The sequence below is a fragment of the Patiria miniata genome, unplaced genomic scaffold, assembly GCF_015706575.1.
Source record: "Patiria miniata isolate m_02_andy unplaced genomic scaffold, ASM1570657v1 HiC_scaffold_3, whole genome shotgun sequence".
NCBI lineage: Eukaryota > Metazoa > Echinodermata > Asteroidea > Valvatida > Asterinidae > Patiria > Patiria miniata.
In genome coordinates, this window is record NW_024037069.1 from 44098577 (window position 1) to 44122012 (window position 23436).

At 40.7% G+C, this 23436-nt stretch overlaps 1 protein-coding gene across 3 annotated transcripts in view; it reads left to right on the forward strand.

Moving 5' to 3' along the window:
• Nucleotides 1–23436, forward strand: part of LOC119737097 (E3 ubiquitin-protein ligase TRAF7-like) — a 103788-nt gene that overhangs the window by 27127 nt on the left and 53225 nt on the right. For 2 of the 3 annotated variants that reach the window (XM_038211190.1, XM_038211188.1), the window contains 6 exons: nt 174–271; nt 2427–2507; nt 9564–9659; nt 11726–11765; nt 14971–15154; nt 23109–23184. In XM_038211190.1, coding sequence (XP_038067118.1) covers nt 174–271; nt 2427–2507; nt 9564–9659; nt 11726–11765; nt 14971–15154; nt 23109–23184 — 575 coding nt within the window. The remainder of the gene's footprint in view (nt 1–173; nt 272–2426; nt 2508–9563; nt 9660–11725; nt 11766–14970; nt 15155–23108; nt 23185–23436) is intronic. The other variant, XM_038211189.1, reaches the window with a different exon arrangement.

A 23436-nucleotide genomic window follows, 5' to 3' on the forward strand; every position in this document is an offset into this window, starting at 1 on the left:
CAAGACGCTGCCAGCTGCAAGATCCTGGCACAGACGCAGACTGCCTGTACTGTCGTCGCCGTTGCCTTATCACGCCCCCTATCGCTTTGGGGAGCGTTCCCTGCCATCCCAATGTTGGCGTCTTACAAGCACCACCATGAGGAATGCCAATCTCTTCCCCTTCATCTTTTCAGATGTGGCTGGGGGATCGTCTTTAGCTCCTGTCTCCCCTTCCTTCAAGAATAACCGGGGATCAACTACCCCCTCCTACGATGGAGATCTGGATATTGTGGTAAGTCCGACCTTTCATTGGTTAACTACTAACAATAACTTCTCATGACTGCACATGATTAACTGCTCATCTTTTCATGATACTAACCATGTGGCCCTTGCAATCATTCCTTCATCAGACCGGGGAACACTACATGCTGCCCCCTTCCCAACCATCAAGATTTTTATCAACTTCCGTTTTGCATCTAGTTAATTTCTCATTAATAAAAACAAAACTGCGTCATCTACTGACTGTAACCTGATGCATCCTCGTCTTGTACCATTCAAGACTTGAAAATGTTTAATTTGAGAGTCATTTCTGAATTTGTTGATGACAAATGTCAGGCTTCATTTTGTGGTCACTTCTTTGATGTATCCCTGAGGTTCTTGCTCATTGGTGATCCTGTGTGAAGGAAATTGCTCTTTCATTATTCATTTTGGCAAACAAGTGTCACAAAAGGGGGACTCCAGTACAGTATCTTCAATAATATACACTGTATTGCTAACAGTTTTAAGGTTTCTCAATAGGACTGATGAGTTTGTGGTGGTTAAGTTTTTGAAATAATACAAGTATACATACATATAAAATGCACTCTTCGCAGATATGACATCAGTGTTTTGCTCATGAATAGGGAAATTCAAAATGAAATTTGAAATTAAGTTTGTGTTTATTGTGTTTACCAGCGGGGAAAAAAAAGGAAATTTATTTGCTAATCAGAGCAAGTACATGCATTACTAATCAACTGATCAATGACAACTGGCCAGTTTGCCCAAGTACACTAAGTAAATCTCCAGTACTTTCTGAAGATGAGTTGGACAACTCACGACCATTAATTGTTGGGCACAATATTTATATTCCTGCCGTAAATCGCCATTTCCGCTGGCATCCCGTTGATCATCGCAATCTCAAATCCTCTAAATCCGAACAGTCACCAGCAGGTCTTATTCATGTAAGGCCTGCATTTCCTGCCTCAAAGCCGTCTAAATCTTTTGCGGATACCATTAAAGAAAAAGGGGAAAACTAATAAAAGGAAAAAGGAACTTTAAAGGAATAAAGAAAATCCTTATTTATATGAGGACTAATGATCAGTACTCGCTGCTTATATACGTAATCTACAAAGACATTGTTCCAACCTTGAAATGTCCAAAAGATACATCGTGTCGATTATCTCTTTGACAAAATTTCTCTTAGTTCTGTCGGATATAATTTACAATTTACGCATTAGTGGCAAATTTCTGTGTGGAAGTTATACATTACAATCAAACCTATAGCAAATATGTGCTGCAATCTAACAAGCAAAATCAAAACTTGGAGATTGTGACTGCCAGCTTTCTTTTCATAACAATAACATATTTTTAAAGCACATGCAACTGTTTTTCTTTTTATGCCATAAAAGCCAATAACCATACCTCTGTTTCCATGCAAATAATAGTCTGATAGCCTTAACGGCTTAATGCTTGAAACCTGATATGGAAGCTTAGGAGCTAGACACTAATGCTCACCACCTTGTTTTCTACTATACAAGCCAAGAATCATGTCTTAGACCCTGTCCCATAACTTGGCTATGACAGGGAGTAACACACGAGTCTATGAGGAGTGGCTGAGCAGCCGCTTCCATAGGTGCATGTGTCATTGCCAGCCATAGCCAAGGAATTCGGACAGGGCTTACAAGCCAATAATCATGCTATGGCTGTGTCCGAATGACTTCGCTATAACTGGAAATAACACACAGGACTATGGGAAGTGGCTGCAGCCACTTCCATTGGTGCATATGTCATTGCCAGCCATAGCCAAGGAATTGGACAGGGCTCACAAGCCAATGATCATGCTATGGCTGTGTACGAATGACTTGGCTATGGCTGGAAATAACACACAGGGCTATGGGAAGTGGCTGCAGCCACTTCCATAGGTGCGTGTGTAATTTCCAGCCATAGCCAAGTCATTCGGAAATGGCCTTCTTGATAGCCTTAACAGCATTATATATGTACTTCCAAATAAGTAGAGAAGCTTAGGAACCAGACACTAATGCTTGCATCATAATGTCAGTCGGGTACCTTGACTTCAGCGATATTTTTGCTCATTGCTTCATCACATGGCAATCTCATTCTCATTGATTTGGCTTCTTTCACTGCCTCTCTGCCTGCCCTGCCACCATACTCACCCCATCCATCTGCAGCCACGCCCTAAACTAACCACCAAGCATCGCTACAGTGATCTCAACAGGTCCAAGAGTGTAGACAGCTCGGACAGTAGTGAGGTAGGACCACTCTGCAATCTGTCCTGGGTTCGAATCCTGGATTGACTTGATGGATAGAGGGTGGAGGGTTTTTTTGGGGGGGGGGAGGGGAGGGTTGGATTTGATGTAAAGTTTGAAAAACAAAGGTCATTTCTTACCACTGTTACATGTACTGGTATACAGTCTTTACAAACAGTTTGTTGTGAGAGCTGATGAAAATAAAGCCCAAAATTCACAGGCTTACTCAGGAGAGATTCAAACCATGGCCTCCTGCTTGGAGGTGCAGGTGCCTTAGCAAGGCTGAAGCCTGAAGGAGAAAACAGAAATTGATTTGAATATAAAAATAAAAATTTACTTCAGTCTGATTGTTTAGGCCTATACCGGTATGTTCACCTCAATTAGTCTCTTGATTTTTTACAGCTGCACAAGTATTAAGCCAAGAGTTTGGCACATCATGATATACTATGGTAGCATCTAAATTTTAAAAATTGCTTGTAAACATTAAACCAAAACCTAATTCATCAATGTACGTGTATCATCATAAGGTCCAGTACCTACTCTGTCCTTTTTCCCCCAAATTTTTCGGAACAAGCTAGTTCATGAGCTTCTTTTGTCTTAACCAATAATTTGGAATCTGGCATTCTGCAAACTAATCCACAGTTTTGGAATGTAGTCAAGTCCATCACAAGTCCAGTCACAAGAACATGTCAAATCACTTCACAAGTAACAGGGGATGAACAGTAACAAAGGAGTGCCTTTGTCACAGGTGTGACTTGAGTCTTGGTGACTTGTGTTTGACTTGTGAAGACTTTGTAGGACGTGTGAGGACTTGTGATGGACCCGACAACATTTTTGTACACCACTGCTAATCCATACCCACAGCTGTGACTTGAGTCTTGGTGACTTGTGTTTGACTTGTGAGGACTTTGTAGGACGTGTGAGGACTTGTGATTGACCTGACTACGTTTTTGTTCACCACTGCTAATCCATACCCACAGCTGTGACTTGAGTCTTGGTGACTTGTGTTTGACTTGTGAGGACTTTGTAGGACGTGTGAGGACTTGTGATTGACCTGACTACATTTTTGTACACCACTACTAATCCAAACCCACACGCAACCAACAAGTGTGAATTTAGAAGACAAGTTAACATGAAGTGCAAACAGGCTTTTGCTAACACATGACATAACAGTTGCCTACTGCAGGCTGATGCAGCCAGCAGTATTAGCATCCCTAACTCTTCATGTACATGTTAAACCCCTTGGCTTGTTGCCTTCCTGAATTATCACAAAACCCAGCATTGTGCAGGAATCCGATGGAACTTTCATATTGATACCTTCAGGAGACGTCAAGTGACATGTACTTGTGTAGCTGGTGGATTTTGAAGGACAATGGAGAGTTTAGGGTTGAAATGTGCTCTGAATTCGTTGAAACTTGCCACACGCGTTGGCACTGTCTTGATTCAAACTTATAATATGCAGGTCTGTATTTTTTCGACACCCGTGTAGAGCAAAGTTTTGGGAAATGGCCATGGATGGTTTATAACCTCAAAAGAGTGCCCTGTACTCTTGGTATTGGGAACAAAATTAAATTATGGTCTGGAATTCAGACTAGGTTTACCAACACTCCATAGGAACTGGTAGGGTATACCATGGGGCTCCGGGGCTGGGGTGACCTTTCTAAAGTCTGACAAATCAACTGGGTGTGTCCTGGGCTGGCCTCGCTCTTAAAACGCTGGCCAGCATGTGAGCATGATGTCTTATTTAGCAGCGCGCGAGGTTCAGCCTCACGGGGAGTAAATGTCTTGGTGGAATGATAGATTGAATGTGAAGTGTGATGGATTTTTTAAGGAAAGACACGAAGGGAGACCAGATGTCATTGTCAGTCAAATCTCTCTGTCTTGAAGGTTGACGCGTATCGCTTTGGTCAGAACACTAGCATGTTTGTTCGATTCACCTTCACAGTTTGACTTTTTAGTGGGGAGGGGGGGACTTGCAAGTAACTGTTAGGCATGATCGGCAGATTTGCACTGTGGTGCGACGGCGCTGCACTATCGGTGGAGCACACTGCATTATCTATTGATCATGCCATGTCGGTCGATCGCACTGCCTTCGGTCAATCATATTTGCTTTCTATATTACGGCTCATGAGGAAAGTTTTCAAAAAGGGAAGTTACGTCACAACCAACCACTAAATGGACCTCACCCAAACTTATTCTGTGGTGTACGGTACATAAACATGTGTACGTACCGGTATCTGCAAAACTTTTTCCAAGCTGTACCATGTGTACTGCCAAGTCTCCATCAACTTGCAGTATATAACATAAAAACCTGGCTTACATGTAGATCTAACACCCAAAATTGTCTACTCTGTCTTTTACCCTTTGTCACGCTTTGTGGCATACATTCACTGTTGTTTTCGTCATCCAGCACATGTGCATGTACCAAGGGACCGTAATAAACCTTGGAACTCAATCAAGAAAGACATCAGGAATCCTGTCCTGATGGTGTCCGCTCATTTGTATTCATTAACACCTTGGGCCCAGCAGGCCTGCACATTGTAACAAATGGCGACAGTGTTCCGACGAGCTTTGTTATTTAATTACCTGACGGAATGGCTAGTGTCCCTTAGCTTACTGCATAACACACTTACCCTGTACACCTGTACACACCTGTACACACCTGTACACACCTGTCAGAGTTCACCTTCTGAAAATTATTATTATTTTTTTTTAAGTCTTCTGATCTTGAGTTAAGGGTACTTTTAAAAGAGCGCACTGTAGCTCAGAAGCCAAAAAGAAACCCCAGCATCAGATAAGACAAAAAGCAAGGAAATGTAAGGTTTCTGAGGAAAAGCCAGGGAATTGGATTAGGACTGAAAGCCAAATCCACATATCAGCCAGGGCATGCAGGGCAAGATTGGAACCCAGCACCAGAATTGGACAGCAAGGATAACATACATACTGTCTTGACTGCACCAACTTGATTCATAAAACGTTTGGGTCTGATCTTAGAATAACAAACTGATTCTTTAGACTGAGGCATTTAAACACTCTTTAATGACTTCAAATAAAGTACAGAGGGAAACTGACTAGGTTTGTTATTATAATTTTCAAACTTGAACAAAAAATTGATTGGAGTGGGGTTTGAACCTGCGACCTCTGATTGCCGTTGTTGAGGGTCCCTAATTCGTCAATGTGTTTGTTCAAGGGGCACTAGTCAGAAGACATAAACCCTTGAACAAAGACATTGACGAATTGGGGACTCCCAACAAAGGGGGGATAGCTCAGTTGGTAGAGCACTGGAACGGTTATCCGGAGGTCACAGGTTCAAACCCCACTCCAGTCACTTTCTTTGTTCAACTTTGAAAATTACTCTTCAATATTGTAACATGTTATGTAGTAACAGGCAAATGCTATTAGTAGGGGACTATTATATCATTGCTTCTTCCTTTAGCTTTTGATTTATTCTCTTAAAAAAATTGCCACCTCTGAAAATAATAGAGGGAGTGCACACTTCATGAAATTTTCTTGAGAAGGTGAAACAAAAAAATATAAAATCTCATAAACAAACAAATTCAAGTGGAGCACGGTGCAATTCAAATGGAAGTACATGTAGTGTGTTCGATGATCAGTGCCTTGAGCCCCATTATGAGAAATGTACAACTGTTTGACATTGGAGGCCGGTCAACCACACTGGATTACATCACACCTCACTGGTACAGTTTCCTTGAGAAAAACATTCAATAAACATGGCAACATCTAGTCTGAGGTGCTCTATTTTAAGGTGGGCCTGCCTAATTTCTGAAACCACGACAGGAAGGCCATAATTTACGAAATTACAGAATTGTTTACATACACACCTCTCAGATGTTTTTTAAAGTCAGGTTTGAGTGTGATACCCAAATAAAAAAACAGAAAATGTATCGTCAAAAGCAGCTGAGAGCAAGTAGCGTGCAAGAACCACTGTGACCTTGGCATGTCCCAAGGGAGCTAAATTGCTTTTCCCTTGGGAGGAAATTGGTAGGGTTCCGGCAAGCTCAGCACAGGGACTTAAAACTTCAATCTTTACCCCCTGGACTTCCACTGCTAAGGCCATGGGTGCACCCTGAAACGGAAGGATTTCAAACCTCAGTGATAGCAGTACAGGATCTAAAGCAAATACCGCTTTATGAAAATAAAAACTGAAAAAGTACAATATCCAAAGGGCAAGTGGACAAGTGCCTTGTTTAAAAACTTTATGCAATGTAGGTCTTGCTGTTTTACAAACTGTAGGCTTTATTAATGTTGCAACTAACACAAACAGCGGACTGAAATTTGCATGTATGGATCCATACATGTATAGGTTGCCTTTTGGGCAGTAATTCCCTATCGCTATCGAAGACGAAGACTGATTTCTCAGTCAATGAAAAAGAAATGTTTCGAATGTCAGTGGGGAAATTTCAGAATGACAAACAGGATACATGGAAGACCAGAACCAATTTCACGTTTTATGATGCTTGCGAAAGTTGCAGTTTTCACCACATAACGGTAGCTAAAGAGCTCACTGTATACACTCTATCTAGCCGTATTGCAGCACCGATGTGGTAGTATTATCGTGCAGACCTTTATGAACAATCTGAACAGCAACTTCACAGATTTGATTTTTTGGCTTACCGGGTACCCGTATTTTTTTTCCAATAGGGGACCCGGTTCCTGTACTACTCGTAAATGCACACCGCTACAACTTCCATGAAATGTTTTGATTGTCCCACCCACAACCCTGCAGAAAGCGCTTTTTATCTAATTTATGTTATTAAAATCACCTTGTAGCTTTACCCCAGAGAACCTTACATTACTCCAGTGGGAGCTGGGTTATGACATGTAGGGAAAACACCCAAGATGAATGAAATATTGGAAGTCAACATGACTAGGCATTTTTCGTGTCATCGTCAAAATTCAATTCACTAGCGTATTGCTAAACTCTCCATGTAACTTTGTTTGGAATTGACACGTTGAGACACTTGTATCTGTCTCCTAGAAATGTACTTTCTAAGTTGTTTAGAGTGCCGGCATTCCTTGGTGGAAGTCGCTCAATTAGTGGGTTTGCGTAAGCCTGATTTAATTGGGAAAATCAATTTAAAAAGTACACCCCTTTTTATGCCTGATGTCCACATTGCGGTTTTAGCTAAAAGTGTGAGCAGCTGTGGCCGTTTTTCTCCTATCCTACGTCTCACACGATAGGACACCATTTAACCCAGCGAACAAGATTATTAAGTCTTCAGGCCTTTGCTACAAAGCCCCTTCTAAGTGAAACCATATGTTTGGAGTTTCAGCTCCGTTGAGTTTTAAAGGAACAAACATAGTAAGGTTGCCTCATTTAGAAATGGCGGAACCGCAAGTCAGCTGCGATTCATTGAAAATGAGCTGATGGGTTAATTTTGATCTATTTCTGGGATTACTGGAGTTGTCAAGTTTTCCCAAGCGCACTCTCCATGTGGTTTCGATTTTTACACCATGATGCTATCATCGTGATGATATTTAATAGGTTTATAGGATTTTGGCAAACCACGCTTCCACCATTGTAGATGCCAATACTACATAACATGCTTGTGCACAATCAAGACAAAAGTCAATATTCCAAAATCTGCTGAAAAGCACTCGCAAAAAGAATCCTGATCAGTTCTTTTTTACAAAGATGCTGATTAGAGTTGAAAAGAAAAGAAAAACATGAAAAATGACAAGAATATAAATTAATAAATCTGCTAGGATCAAAACTTCAACTTATAATAATTTTAAAAAGTGATAATGTCCGTTTGGCAGATTTCAGCAACTCTGACAAAGAAGACCATCATGTCATGGAAAAACGATACTTCTGGGACTCCAGACTCTCCCCATTCCCCTAGAGATCTCAGAATAGTCCGAATCACTGCCGCACTGTCGCCACCGGTCTTCCTCCTAAAAACTCTCCCCAACGTTGTTTCTCAAAAAGAAGACGAACCAAATAAAAAAAGCGGTTAATTATATCGCTCTTTTGGGAGAGGAAGTGCGGCAACTTAATTTGTTGTGACATATTTTGATCTCTTTGGCAATGCAGCGTAACGAAAGGGGGAAGAAGTAAAAAGTGCAAATCACTCTCAAGTGTGTTATGTAAATGATCAAGCTTCTCTTGTTACTTTAGAAGGGGAAAAACTTAAGGTTACAAGGAAACTACTAAGCTGTAAAAACGTTCCACTGTTGATTGATTTAGAGTTTCTGGCACTTGGGACTGGAAATATATTGAGTCAAAAACTTTTATAACAGCCTCTGTCATTCGTTCTCTCGTGTCCTTGTTAGGGCAAAACTCATTATATAAGGTAGATGAAACACAATCCCTTCAATTCATTATATGTGATGCGATCAAGCTACATGAGTCTTTGTCGACCCTGGTCAATTTTTATTTTTTTACAGATTTGAAAAGAGCACAATCTCAGCATTACTGCTGCAATAACCGCATGCTGGTACCATCTTTAGTTAAAAAATGATGGAAGTTGGAACACCAAGAGATGTCATGAAGTGCTGTGATGAAATGATCTTATTTTGGCCTGTATCTCCAAATAAAAATTCCCGACAAACGACTCATTTAGCTTGATAGCATCAGATATCCTCAAATTTCCACAGGAATTTTGAATGTTTAATTTTGTTGTTGTTGTTGAAAAAATTGAGTATTTGGATGGACTATAAAATGTGGGTGTCAGCTTTCATTTCATGGCATGCTGAAATGGCAAACTGAAGCTTCATGGGCTTGTAAATACTGAGAAGTGTGACGTCATTTAGAACCAGAAAGTTTAGTGCAAACGAATGGAGTACGTGCGCGTGCTGGTTCACGGGCTGAATCGCGTGCTAATGTCTTTTATGCACATTTTGTGCGTGTGATGTATTCATTTCAGTACTCTACTTGCTTTGAGAAGGGGAGTTCTGAGAAATGTCCTGTCAAGTTTGATGCTTTGGCCTACAAGACCTTTCTTTTGACACTCTTTTGAACGTTGGAGCTTTTTGTGATTGCGTATTCTTTCATGAAAGTAATGATTTTTCTCTTTTTGGTGTTTCATTCCTCGACAGCCTGAGGTGTTGGTGTTTACCGAGCCGCCCAACCGCAAACTCTTCTGTCTTCTCTGCAAGAATGTCTTCAAGGATCCAGTCATCACACAGTGCGGTGTAAGTCTCACGATGTGCCTTGACAAGTTTATTAAAAACTTAAGGGTTGAACAATTTGGTCAATGTATGCACTAAAAAAGCCAACGGGATCATCAAGGGGTTTCCTATCAAAAATCATCATTTCAAACCTCGTGTTTTCAAAATTCAGCATCCCAAATTTGTGAAAAATATAGCAGGCTTTCTATCCACTCTGGAAAACAGGGGAACCTTGAAAACAAGTTTTCAGTTTTTTCCAGTCGGGGAACACTCAGGGATTTGGAGAAAGTGTCAAAAATCAGGGGAAACTCAGGGAATTTGACAATGACCTTGAAGGAAATGTTTTGCCAGTTTGGTGGACCGGTATGTGCCTTTTGTAATCACTGATTGACTGGCTAATATTAATTTCAGTATTAGCTGCTTTGCTGCAACCGCCTCTTGACTTCCCAGTGAGCTTGTTAAAGTGAAAATACCAGTATATCTCATTGGATTTTGCAAATTTGTCGGGGAATTATCGGGGAATTCTGTTTCAATAAAAAGTGCTGGAACCATGATATAGACTTTTACATTTATTGTGTATGTAGGTCAAATATAAATTCAGTATTGGGTAGTTTGTGAATTTGTCTTGCAAGCATTCAGGCAACACGGTGTTTATAAAAATACATCGGTCATAGGCAAATCCAGTTTGAATTTGCATAACCCTAACGCAAATGTCATCTTATGAATAGGTCAAACATACATTGTTGTACATGATTAAGGTTTATATACATGTACATGTACATGTGGTAAGTAAGTTGTTTTTGGATATGGCAGGATAGCTTGTAAAGGATCGTGCATACCAAAAATGGCTGAATTAAAAGCTTTCTAGATATTTGGATAAAGAACACGGCACACACATCTTAAAATCTATCAAAAGTTTCTACAGGGAAGTAAAGTACATGTAAGCAATTTAGAATGTGACAGATTAGCCCAAGGGTACAATGTGATCTGTCTAAAGGAAAAATAGATGAAACTAACAAGTCTGAATAAGTTAGCTCTCAACACCTGGAAGTAAAGAAACATGGAAAATACAGAAATCTATCATCAAGCCACATACAGGCGCGCAAGGAGACCTATTGTATGCACTCTTGGGTATACATGAAAGGTGTATGTGATATGCCTCGCAGCACATGTAGATGGCGAAGCCAGACATATCATAGCTCGGATGCCCGGAATGTACAGGAAGCAGCATTTTGGGTAGGAGTCACTGGAGATGTGCCCAGCGACGCCAACTACGTGTTGTGGGTTGACAGCAATTATAGCCAGTCTCCTGTACTCTTGTAGGATTCTGGTGAATAGGGACACGCCCTTGGCTATATGTTGGAACAAAGTGTATCTGTAGAGTTTAAAGGAACGTGTAGTTTAGTCAGGGGTCTCGTGTCTGTCCTTACATACGTGTACAACACACATGTACATGCTCTACACAAAATTCAAACAAACAAACAAACAAACAGGTAAACAAAACTATTTGTAAAGTTTACAATTGTACATGATTAAAAGTATGACATTAATTATAGGAATGATTTAAATTTCTGGGAATGGTACCTTAGGGGGAAATTCCCATAGGGTTGTGCACACAAATGTTCAAATTTTTATGACCCCTAAACCGCATTCTCCCATATCCTAACCCCAAAAATGTTGGTACATTTACGTTTTGGACCACATGCAATCATGGAATTGTGACATTAGGGAGACATTGAAATGCCTCTTTAATCTACCTTGTTTGCCAAGTACATAACTTATGACCAAAAAATGTCTCCTCAACGATACAATTTACAGGAATTATTAGATTCAAAGTGAAAATGTGTACGCATTTTGTTGTGGCTTGTTCATCATGTCATCACGTTCAGATTGTCCCCACCAATAACTGCTTCATGATATATCCTACAGCCACCTGATTCTAACGGCTCATGTTTATCCCATGAAATCGGGACTTCCTGTCATCGACTTAAAGGACGATCCACTCAAGGTTGACCACAAATAAAAATGATGTCAGTTACTTTTTATAAAACTCCAGATAATCTAATCTTGATCCCTTTCTTATCCCACAGCACACCTACTGTCGGTATTGTGTGACGTCCAGGCAATATGGTAAGTATGACGCTAGCTTAGTCAAGACGTTAGTCATAAATTAATTAGTGTACAAACAAGAGAAGGTTGTAACAGGGAAAGAGTAACATGGTATAGGCCTAATCTACAGACTCACAACAATTAAGGGTTAAATACATGTAACAAAGTACATTTACATACATTGTCTGTTCAATACGACTGTTGCCTCAGTCTGACAAATGTCTGATAGCAATTTCATCGTCATTTATTTATTATATTTTTTTAAGTTGTTGCTTTATTGTTTTAATTTCAACCGTCACCGCTCAAAATCTCCTAAATCCATGTATGGTTTCGCAGTAATTATGGAGAATTCGTGGAATCCTACTGAGGTAGAATGAAATTTATTTTGGCTTGATGTCCCTGTTCCGCCAGTATGTCCCAACTATGGCAATGGCCCAACTATAGTTGGGACAGTCCCAACTGTAGTTAAAGCCAAAAAAGAAAAGTCTCCGGTTTCTGGTATGCACGCGCGTCGCAGTAGCCATGCACGTCGGCAAAGTGAAAAAGTTTTTTTTTTCAATGAAAGATGATGTCTCAAAACCACCAAACTCACTAGTTTGACTGGAATCCTGCTGCTGCACAATTTTAACGTGTTTTTAGATTGGGTTATGGTCGAGAATAAGCTTTATGTGGCCTCTCTGGACTCCCATATATTTGCACTAAGTTTAGTCGGGCACCAAAAATCAGGTAAAAAAAAAAAGAAGCCGCGTCGCCGCACCACTTTTTGGGCAAGCTCCATACCAGAAACCGGAGACTTTTTTGGGGGGCCTTAGATCCTCCCAACTGTAGCTGGGATTGTCCTAACTATAAATGGGACAATGCTGTAGTCGGGTTGTAACCTTGTATGTTGTTCACATATGTTGTTCACATAAAAAAAAAAGCTTCTTTGGCAAGTTATACCTAGTTTCGACATGCATCCCTTCAACCGTATTTACTCCAAAAATAGAATTAATTTTTGGTCTTGTTCCAGTAAATGGGAAAATATTTTATAAAGTTAGAACCTAGAAAATAGAGTTAAACTTTTTGCACTTCACTTCTTTGCAAAGAAGAACACCTCAAACAACTTTTGAAAATGTAAACAATCCAGATTTATGGCTTCCGATATTCTGAAACGTTGCTAAATTTTCATTTCCTGTGGGTTTTTCGATGAATACCCTAAATGAAAATGCACGCTTTGCCCAGCTGTGAAAATTATCAGCTCGCAAATTTGTACAACCTGGGTTCGTGCGCAAAAAAAAAGAGAACAAAAACAAGAGGGTACAATCACGTGACGAGTGTGTGCGTGCGTGCAAGCATCTGAACCCATCAAATCCAGGAAGTGTTTAATTAATATTTTCCAGCGCGGCTTTCTTATTCACGGCGTTATCAGCGGAGCGTGCGTCTTAAGCAGGAACTCAGGTCGTGCCAAGATTGCTGGCTTACCTATCCTAGGAAGGATAGGATGGTTGGAGGTGGGACAGGGAGTTGAAATGTTTGTAAACCTTTTTTTTTTTTTCAATATATCCGTCCGTGAAAGCAAATGTTTGCGGGGTCAGTGCTGTAAGGGTTCTTTACATGTTGTCATGGCAAACAAAACTTACTTCAGCAATTGTGCTTTTGAAACTTGATTGTATAAAATCAAATGTATATCGGAAAATATATTTCTTATATAGAAATCATATAATGAGGATAAATGAGCAAATTAACTTTTAACATTTTGATCGAGTTTCCAGAAAATGTTTGTCGTTTGAATTTCATTTGACTGATTCTGGGAATAGCCTGGTTTGCCTAGAGTCTGTGGAATAGCTGCTTGCAAATAGCAAGGGTCTATGATATGCACGCAGATTCGGCAATTAATTATGCCAAAGAAGAGTAGAAGACTGTGTCTTGGCCTCCAGATTCTGACCATTCAGTGAGCGCCTTCTATCGGGTCTTCCATACCCTGTCTGCCTGTTGTATTACAAAAACGTGGAAGCCAATTGACCAATCAATAGCTCAGGCTGAATTTCTGCTCAAATTTCTAAAGTCGACTCGGACTGGCTGGTGTGCAGGATCGCATAAAATTTGCAAGCTCACATCAGAGGTTGTTGCGTATCTTGCAGGCTTTGTTGAACAACGGATGATACTCAGACTACATGTAGGTTTTGCCAATGTTGGTGTCAAAAAAACAAATTAAACTGAACTGAATTTGCATTTTTAGCTGAGGATTTCTTTTCTTTTTTTAATATGCTCCATTTACTCATAATATTATTGTTGGAAATGTGAAAATGTGGACATATTTTATCTATTTCATTTATTTTTTGATCCAATCAGAAAATGCTGACATTTTTGACAACTGGCAAAAAATCTAATCCATCATGACTGCAATATGGTCTATATTACCCATTTATGCTCCTGCATGGGTGGAGATATGCAATTTTAGTAAAGTGTCTTGCCTAAGAGCACAAACACCATGTTCCTTGTTACAGTTAGAGCCCACTTACTGAATCCTCACACATGAGTTGCTTCACAAACGTTTCCCACTTGTTACTGCTGACGCCATGCATAGTTATGCATTCAATCCATAATGTTTTTTTTTTGCCTGCCTATGGTTGCTTTGCACCTGACTGACTCACCGACTCAGTTACTGACTGTCATTTGTCAATTAGACTTGTTTGAGTCTCAGCATTGGCCCAAAAATTTGAAAAAGGATTACCCCGTAATGCCAATGAATGGGCTACATGTGGGCAATTCCACGGTTACTCACGTTACATTTTGATGTACTTTTGAGTTTCCTTGGGCTCTAATTACATGTACCTTACTGAAAAGGTTTATTAACTGTTATCCCCATGGTAGATAGAGTAGACCTAGACCTACCTAAGCACCAAAGATGACAACCAGAAAAATGTGTTATGTATGATAAACAAGATGCACAAAATTGGTTACCCGCATTACGAAAATGTACCGCGGAATTGCCCATATGGCCCATGTTATGGTTTTGTAATTTTTTTTGTGAACTTGTGAGGGGAGGCGCAATTCAGCCTCTGGCTGCAATGTCTCTTTTTTGTATGATTGAATAAATAAACCATGAATATAATATTGTGTACATGTAGGCCACATGCATGAAAAGGGTTTTAGTGAATACCCATTCCGACTTGATTGAATATATTTGTGTGTGCTCTAGGACCAGTTTTAGTAGCCTTGTATTTTATTTTCATTTTTTTGGCAGACACATGCCCAGTGGATGAAATGAAACTTGCCGTAGTGGTCAACAACATAGCAGTCAGTGAGCAGATTGGAGAGTTGTACATTCACTGTCGTAACGGCTGTAAGCCCTCTGGGACCGGCATTCAGGATGAATACGTAGTGGATCCAGATGGGTGCCCATGCACGATACGGGTCAACGAACGCAGGTGGGTTGGAAAATATCAAATCAATCTAGTTTTGCAACTTAAATAATTCTTAAACTGCCCAGTCTTGATATAAATTATGACAGATGGGTTGGCCAAGTCTACTGACCATGTTAGACAACAAAAAACTGTTTAGATATAACACTTATATTTTTAAATTTTTTATTTCCAATTTCAAATCGGAGGTCACTTTTTTCCCCACATGTACATATGTAGTTTCTCTCTCATTGAAAGTTGTTTTTGTTTTTTGAGTTGAATTTCATGTGGAGTTTATTTAAATTATTGATACTTAAGGGTCGGCATATTTATGGAGATTTGAAAAAGACTGACTTGAAATGACTCGAGACATTTATTGTTGACTCATTTTGTGAACCATTGAAACCTTAAACATGTCTTCTGAAATCCAGGGCCTAACCTACCCTAGGGCTCAAGACTTCAGGCATTTTTTTCCAGTTTTGTAGTGTACTCAGGCGCGGTTCTAGAGCCAATATTTTGGGGGGGCTAGCAGGGTGGATACAGAATTTTTTCAGGGAGGCGTGCTGAAATGTAGACCTGTTATTTTCTCCAGACACTTAGGCCTCCGAAAATCAATAGGTGAGGAGCGCCAATAAAATCCTAAAATCATTCACACTATATTAACTACAAATATGCACCCTTGTCACGACTATTTCTTTAGGGGGAGACCGTTCGCATGTACATGTACATACAATGTATGTACATCACAATCCTTCTTTTTGCTAATACAATTATTTTTTTTTACGGAATTTTTTTTGGGGGTATTTGGGGGGGGGGGCTAGACAAAATTTTGGGGGGGCTAAAGCCCCCCCCCCCAGCCCCCCCGTAGAACTGCGCCTGAGTGTACTGGCATGGAATTGAACATGTTCAAGTCTTTGTGAGGTCTGGATGCTCCTACAACACCGTTGACTACCTTCCACTAGTTTGTAGTGGGATGTAACAAGTACAGATGTAACAATGTAACAGTTCGTGTTCAGTAGAGTTATTTAAAAAAAAACCTAGAGCGCTCACTCGCTATACTTTGTACGGTACATGCACATGCAGACGTGCCGACAAGGGTTTATGGTGGCCATTTCTTAAAGGGAAAATACAACATTTGCAAACATCAAAAAATAAAACTACCAAATCATTTTGAAATACCTTGCTGGACTATTAGTGAATGACAGTGTAAAGCATCCTGTAAAATCATGGCACCTGGTTTACTGTCATTTTCAAGAAAAGTGGTATTTTTGTATCAATTTCCAACGCTGATCGGCCGATCAGCGTTGGAAAAAACTGGCTTTTTTCAAATACTGGCCCCAATTGACCATCGCACTTGTTTGCAATCGATTACAAACCTATGAACGGGTACGAGCCAGCTAGACTGGTTCCCTGACCTTACAATTCCCCAATGTATGTAAACTGCTCAGTTTCTTCTTATATGGAGTCAGGGAACCAGACTACAGGAAAATGAATGTTTTTCTTGGTTTTTATAGCATTTTCGAACCCAAAACCTCAAAAAAGTCAGTTTAACTATATTTGCTATATATTTCCAACCCCCCAATTCCATCCATTTCTGAAAATTACAGCAAAAGCAATTGATGTATATTCCCTTTAATTGGCAAAAAAAAGCAGAGAGTTATAATTAGAACACGGCACGATTGTGAAACACCCAGATCGTGTGCCAACCTTCAGCCTGTACGTACCAAGAGCTATGCTTAGAAAGAATGCAAGAAATGTCCGGCTGCCGCGCATCCGTTTCGGCAGGTCCGCGTACAGCGAGTGCGCTCTCTATTTTTTTAAATATAATTCTGTGGTGTAGGCATAGCAAGCTGTGCTATTGTCTCACTGTCTTTGTGCATTAAACAATTATTCCACATCAATTAATACAGGATATGGACATGTAATCCTAGGAGTCAACAAACACATTAAGACATCCTCAACTCGGGATTTAGCCGACCTCCAGCCGTCAACGTCGCGGCCGATTGGTGGAAGTTATTAGTGGCTGTTCTGATTATCTATGCACCTGGATCCTGGGGGGGGGGGGGGGGGGGGGGGGAGGGAGAGGGGTCAAGGAGACCTGCCTACTTTTTAAAAAATCCTTGAAAGGCCTGGACTTTAAAGCTTTAATGCAACCAGGTTTCCACCATAGAGCTATATTAAATTACTAGAGTGCTAACTGGATGTACAAAGTAATGCCTGATTGGCGCATCCATGTTTGTGCACAAACCTATAGAAAAACTTGAAATTTTGTACGGCTTTTGTGAGGCTATTTGCCCATCTGCATTTGTATTCCATACTGGTGCGTCATCAAAGCCGATACACCAAAAACTGAAAAGCACGATCATCAAAATGAGCATTTCATTTTGCTCTACGCAAACAGCCATCAGCGCAACCCTCCGCTGCAGATGCTTTTCGCTGTGACGTTTTGAACTGTCATGACGCACTTACATGTAAGTTGTTTGCGTATCTTCTACATGCGTGTTGCATTTAGAGTACACTTTTAAAATTCAATCCATCTATTTTGACTATGTTCTACAAACATGCACATAAATTCAAAATGTCTGCACCCAGAGCGGCTTCAAAGCATCTCCGCGTGCAAGAATGAGGAATTAGCGCTCTAGTAATTTAATATAGCTCTATGGTTACCACACAGCATATCATGCAATGAACAAGTGTCTGTGGGTAGTTTTCTGCTATTTTGGTTAACTATGCAATTTTGGTTAACTATGCGATGTACATGTACATGTACATGTACGTGTACATGTACATGTACATCTCCTTGAAATTGGGACCTCAAAGGAAACAGAAGACATCCGAAGAGAGTAAAGTGACCTCTACTTGTCAGCGTGTGGCCCCAAGAGGCTGGAAGTGGCTAATCGCCGGTGCTGAGTGCAAACCGTACCTGAACCCCAGCAAGGAAATCTGTCAGGAGGCTAGTCCACCGTCCGAGGGGAAAAGATTGTCCAAGCAGGAGGTGGACTTCAGAGATTGAGAGCCCTCTGTCAGGGGTTGACAGAGTTTCTCAAGGATGGAGGTCGTGTGCTCTTTGCACCTTAAATTATAATCGATTCTATTGGTCGGTTTTTGTTGATACGATGAAAAACATTTTCTCAACTGGAAAACGTGACTAGAGTTCTCGCAACGGTGGACTGCAGGTAATGGTTTTCCTAGCAGTTGTTGTGATCTTTCCTCCTCATTGGGATCCGTAAAAATACAGAAATCTAAAAAAACAACCTAAAAACGAAGGGAGATGGCGAAAAGTGACAGGTGCCCCCAAACCTTGGTCCCTGAAGATGCTTTGTGGTCTGTGGAGATTTAGGATGGGAGAGCATTAACGTTGGAGGTCAATCTTGGACTTGTGAATTGATGGTTTCCCATTGATTAATCACCAAAAGCGGAAAGAATATGTAAAACATTTGTAGGTCATTAGCTTACTGTACTTCATATTGAAAACTCAGTTAGTGATCTTGCATCTTGTATTAGTCTAGAATGTACATATACATGCACATTACATTGCACAGGCTTTTTTTTGGGGGGGGGGGGTTTACATATTATATGTAAAGTTGTAAAAATAAGGTCCTAAAAATGACAAAATAGAACAACAAAATGAGAACAAAACAAGAACAAAAATTGTAGCAGAATTCTTCTCAAAGTCCATTTTGCCTTTGAGAAAGATTCTGCCATTCTGTCCAAAAACATTGGCCCCTTCTGTAGCCCATGAGTTCCCCTACCACCCCTGAACCACACTACCTGTTACCCCCTTATACCACCCCAAACTACCCTGCCTGTTACCCCCTTATACCACCCCAAACCACTTTGCCTGTTACCCCCTTATACCACCCCAAACTACCCTGCCTGTTACCCCCTTATACCACCCCAAACTACCCTGCCTGTTACCCCCTTATACCACCCCAAACCACTTTGCCTGTTACCCCCTTATACCACCCCAAACCACCCTGCCTGTTACCCCTTATACCACCCCAAACCACCCTGCCTGTAACCCCCTTATACCACCCCAAACCACCCTGCCTGTAACCCCCTTATACCACCCCAAACCACCCTGCCTGTTACTCCCTGTAACGCCACAAACTGCTCAAGCACTCGATGGTTTTATGGTTTCATCAGGGAATGAATACAATGTAATACAATGTAATACAATGCAGTACTTTTTACTCTGGCTGATTCTTTTTAGGGCCACTCCCTTCTTTCCCCAAATTTGCCTAGAATTAATGGCAAGTTCATTAACACATATACCTCTTTTGTGCAATTGTCACAAACCATCCACAAATAGAAAGAGGTCACTGCACTTCATGTTAGGAGTCAGAATGCGTCAATTTTTAGCATTCTTGGCCACGATGTGATGACATTCCAACCACACCCAATCAGTCAACTCCTGAGGTTAGTGAGAGCTGATCGTTTAAGTCGTTGCCTCATCTACACCTAGCGGCCATAGGGCTTGCAGCTGTAGCGTGATGATTTGTGACGAAAAGAGAAATGGGGAGGTGCATTTGCGTAAGCGATTTTGGACTTAAGTGGCTACACGGATGCTTCTGTAGGCTTGAAGGACACTTTTTCAACAAAACAACTGGAATTGTAAAGCTGATTGTTTTGATAGTTCCACTTTTTTCTATAAACTATTCTACAAAAAATGCTTATAGTTATGGTTATGGTTCAGATTATGGTTAGATGAAAGGTTAAGGTTCTGAAAAGTGTTTTGGTTAAATCTAAAATCAAGATTGTATCATTAGTAATCTCTTGAACCAAGATTGCATCACTCGTAATGTCTTGAACCAAGACTGCATCACTCGTAATGTCTTGAACCAAAATTGCATCACTAGTAATGTTATAAACCAAGATTGCATCACTATTAACTTCTTGAACTAAGACTACACATCTTTAAGGATGCAAGCCAAGTAGCATGTGACTTGACCGAACCATTTGATGACTTCCAAACTTGATCTATCCAGAGAAAGGATTCAGCATGGCCAGGAAGACTCCCGATACTGTCCTGTTTAGTCTTGTTTGATAACCAACATGGATCTTCAAGACACTGTCATTTTGTCCGTGATGGATTAAATTTGATAGTTTGTAGATTTGTGATGTGTTTTGGCATTAACCATGCAGTCACTCCGGACAAATCAATTGCGATCACTTTCCTGCTAAGTTTGTTCTTTCCGTGCAAATAGTGGTCTGTGTAGTATTCAGTGTTTCCGGTTTCAGAAAAATATCTCAAATGTCTGACTGGGAGTATAGTGGCGATGAAAAAGTGTTACTCGTTATTAGAAGTCATAGTCTGGTTGTAATTTGTTCAAATTATGCATTTCAAACGTGACTCTCTTCAAAACTGTTAATCTTTACCTTTGGGGTAGGAGGAACCTGTAGTACATGTACACACGTGAAAACCACGTTTAGTTTACCTTTCAAATGTCCATTCATCCACCAAAAATCCACTAAACCACACTGACAAATATTGCAGTATTCAGCAAATTTACTCCATAATGTTATTAATTCCAAAATTATCAAAACATGCAACACACTGAAAAATTTCCTAAACTTTGTGGCAATTTTCTGGCCCTTCGCAACATTAGTCATTGGCTTTGAGTCCAACATGAGTGAGAAATGGGTTCTTTTTTTGTCAAAAGCTTTCAAAAGACACTGAGTGTTCAGTGCTTTTAATCATAACATCATTAAGCGTGAAAGCAGTATAGACTCGTTAGTTCCTGTACTGCCCAAAAGCACCCTGCCTGTTACTTTCTATACTGCCCCAAACTTGTGCCAGGATGCTAGGATTTTAGGGTTTTATCAAGGAGTGTGCAATACAAGTTCTAAAGGGTGGACAGTTACTTAGTCAATTGGATGTTTCAAGCTTGAGTCTGGAATTCTTTTGGTCTGTGCATCCTTCCCTTCAGGCAATTGGACCCAACCTCCTTCTTTGTCATCTAGTATCCTGTTCAGTTTACAGCAGACCCAAATTGTTAATTAGCGACGATCCCCCCTTCCCTGCATACTCAGTGCCCCCACAAATCCATCAATGACAGTTGCGGTAACTTGAAGATAACGCAGACATTCAAGGGAGGATCATCTTCAAATTGATGCCCCAGGCCCCACGGGACATCTCATCACCATCATGAGAAAAAAAAACCTCCAATGTGCCAGCGATAGGGTTACATTGTTGTCATAGACCACACATTGCCTGAGCGCGGAGGAAGTTCTATTATCAAGTCGTGATTGGATGTCAAGATGTCATGCTTCAAAGACGTCACTCGAAGCAATAGAACTAAGGAGATTCAGTTCAATTACTTGTAATAGTGTGGAGAGAGATCCCCCGTGTCACGGAGGTCATTAAAAATCCTGCTTAATTCATGATTGTACGTACATTGCTTTTCACATACCTGCCTGTTTTTAAGTACGGTGCATGTACCCGCTCAATGGTCACAAAGGGGGGAACCAGTGGGGGAGGGGGGGGGGGGACAGTCAAATGCATTAACCGCAGAGCCTGACGCTGATACTGAAACGCTACTGATTTGTGCACACTCAGAATACAATAAGTCGTGCGTACTTCACGCAACAGGCACCTGGACCATCACACGCATGCATTGTGCCCCTCCCACTACACCAGCTTGAAGTGGACTCCATGTGACGTGAACGAACGTTCACGTCATGGACTTGGATCCACGATCTGCAGACTTGCCCCAAATCATCTAGACGTTGTTTTATGAGGCCAAGAGGCCACTGTACTTGTGGATTTTCTTTAAAAAAAAATAAGGCTACCAATTTCCGTGGCAACACTCATAGTTTCTAACCGGATAGACCCACGACACGTACTCTGTCAAGTGAATTAAAACTGTCCAGCAGAAACGATCTTGGAAGGGGATTAACAAGTTTGGTTCCTGTGGGTGACGCCAGGGTTTCGATAATGTCGCCTCCTGAAAAGAGAAAGATGTCCATGAGGCCACGAACGCAGTCATCGTTTGGACACTTGATTACCAATTTTGACCCTCGGCAATTAAACCAGCGTGTTTATTACGGAATTAATTGGTTTGTTAATCAAGTCCCGCCTCACGATTGTGACTCATCTTTATTCAGGGTGGCAACAGGACACAGCTAAGTAAGCAGATTTTAACGTGATTTACTTAGAGGTATTCCCACTGATCTCTCACTAAAATGAAGGTATTAATGACATTTTGACAATGTAATTGTTTGAGAATTGAGTCACAGAATCCTAAGAATTAACCAGGGATAAATTGCCTTGTGAATCTAATGCAGTGGGCGAGGTTTTTTTGATGAGTCTGTACCACAGCAATTTGAGAAGCTGGCATTTGTAGATTTCTCCTGAACATGGTCAGTTATGCTTTATGTTGGACTAGTTTCCTTCTCACTTGTCTCAGGTTTACCCTCAAAGATGTAGCGATTTCTCAGTCTCGCTATCCGTAACAGATGCATGCATCTCAGGGAGGTTGACTTTTTTGTGCTAGTGATTGAGAAGATGCAAAAATGCCTGAATTCAAAATTCTGAAAATCTACAACTTATTGCTTGTGCGAAATTGCAGCATGAACTGTGATGATCTTCAAACAGTAAAAGTTAGCTTGCACCTGCACTACTCTTGTGACAGCTTTTCAAAGCTACTATCTTCACTTTAATGTGTGAACCATCATTGTGTCTAATTGTACAACATTTGTTATTGTGCAGTCACATGACTTATGTTCTTCTTATCAAGGGCTGACCTGCTAATGGAGTTCAACGCAACAAGAGGCCGACCAAAAAAGAGCTTTTGGGGTCTTACTCTCCTTACAATTTCTTTTTCTGTTCCAGGATTGCAGCAGGTTTTCCAGCAAAGTGCCGTTAAGCTTACAGCGTACAAGCAGTTGTAGTAACTGGAGAACTGTCTGCTGAATATTCATGTATGTAAATGATGCTGACACTGCTCTTTCTTTTCTATTGGTTGATTGCACGTTGCAGGGAGCATGAGATGGAATGTAGCTACGCGCCAGTCCAGTGCCCAAACAATCCAGACTGCCCCAAGATCCTGAAAATGGTAAGTTATTGTCATAAATGTGGTCATTGAAAGCTCCTTGGTGGATATTATATTTGTCTTGTGAAATAAGTGGAACTCTCAACTCTGCCAACAAAGATGACAGAAAGATGGAGATGACATTTCATGTACATGTAACTTGAAGAAAGACTTCTAAGTGTGGTTAGTTTCACTCTGAAGCAGGCATTTCATGAAAATCCATTTTCAAGGAAGGCTTCATCTTAAGTAATCGAATCCAGTGGTTTCCTATCCGTC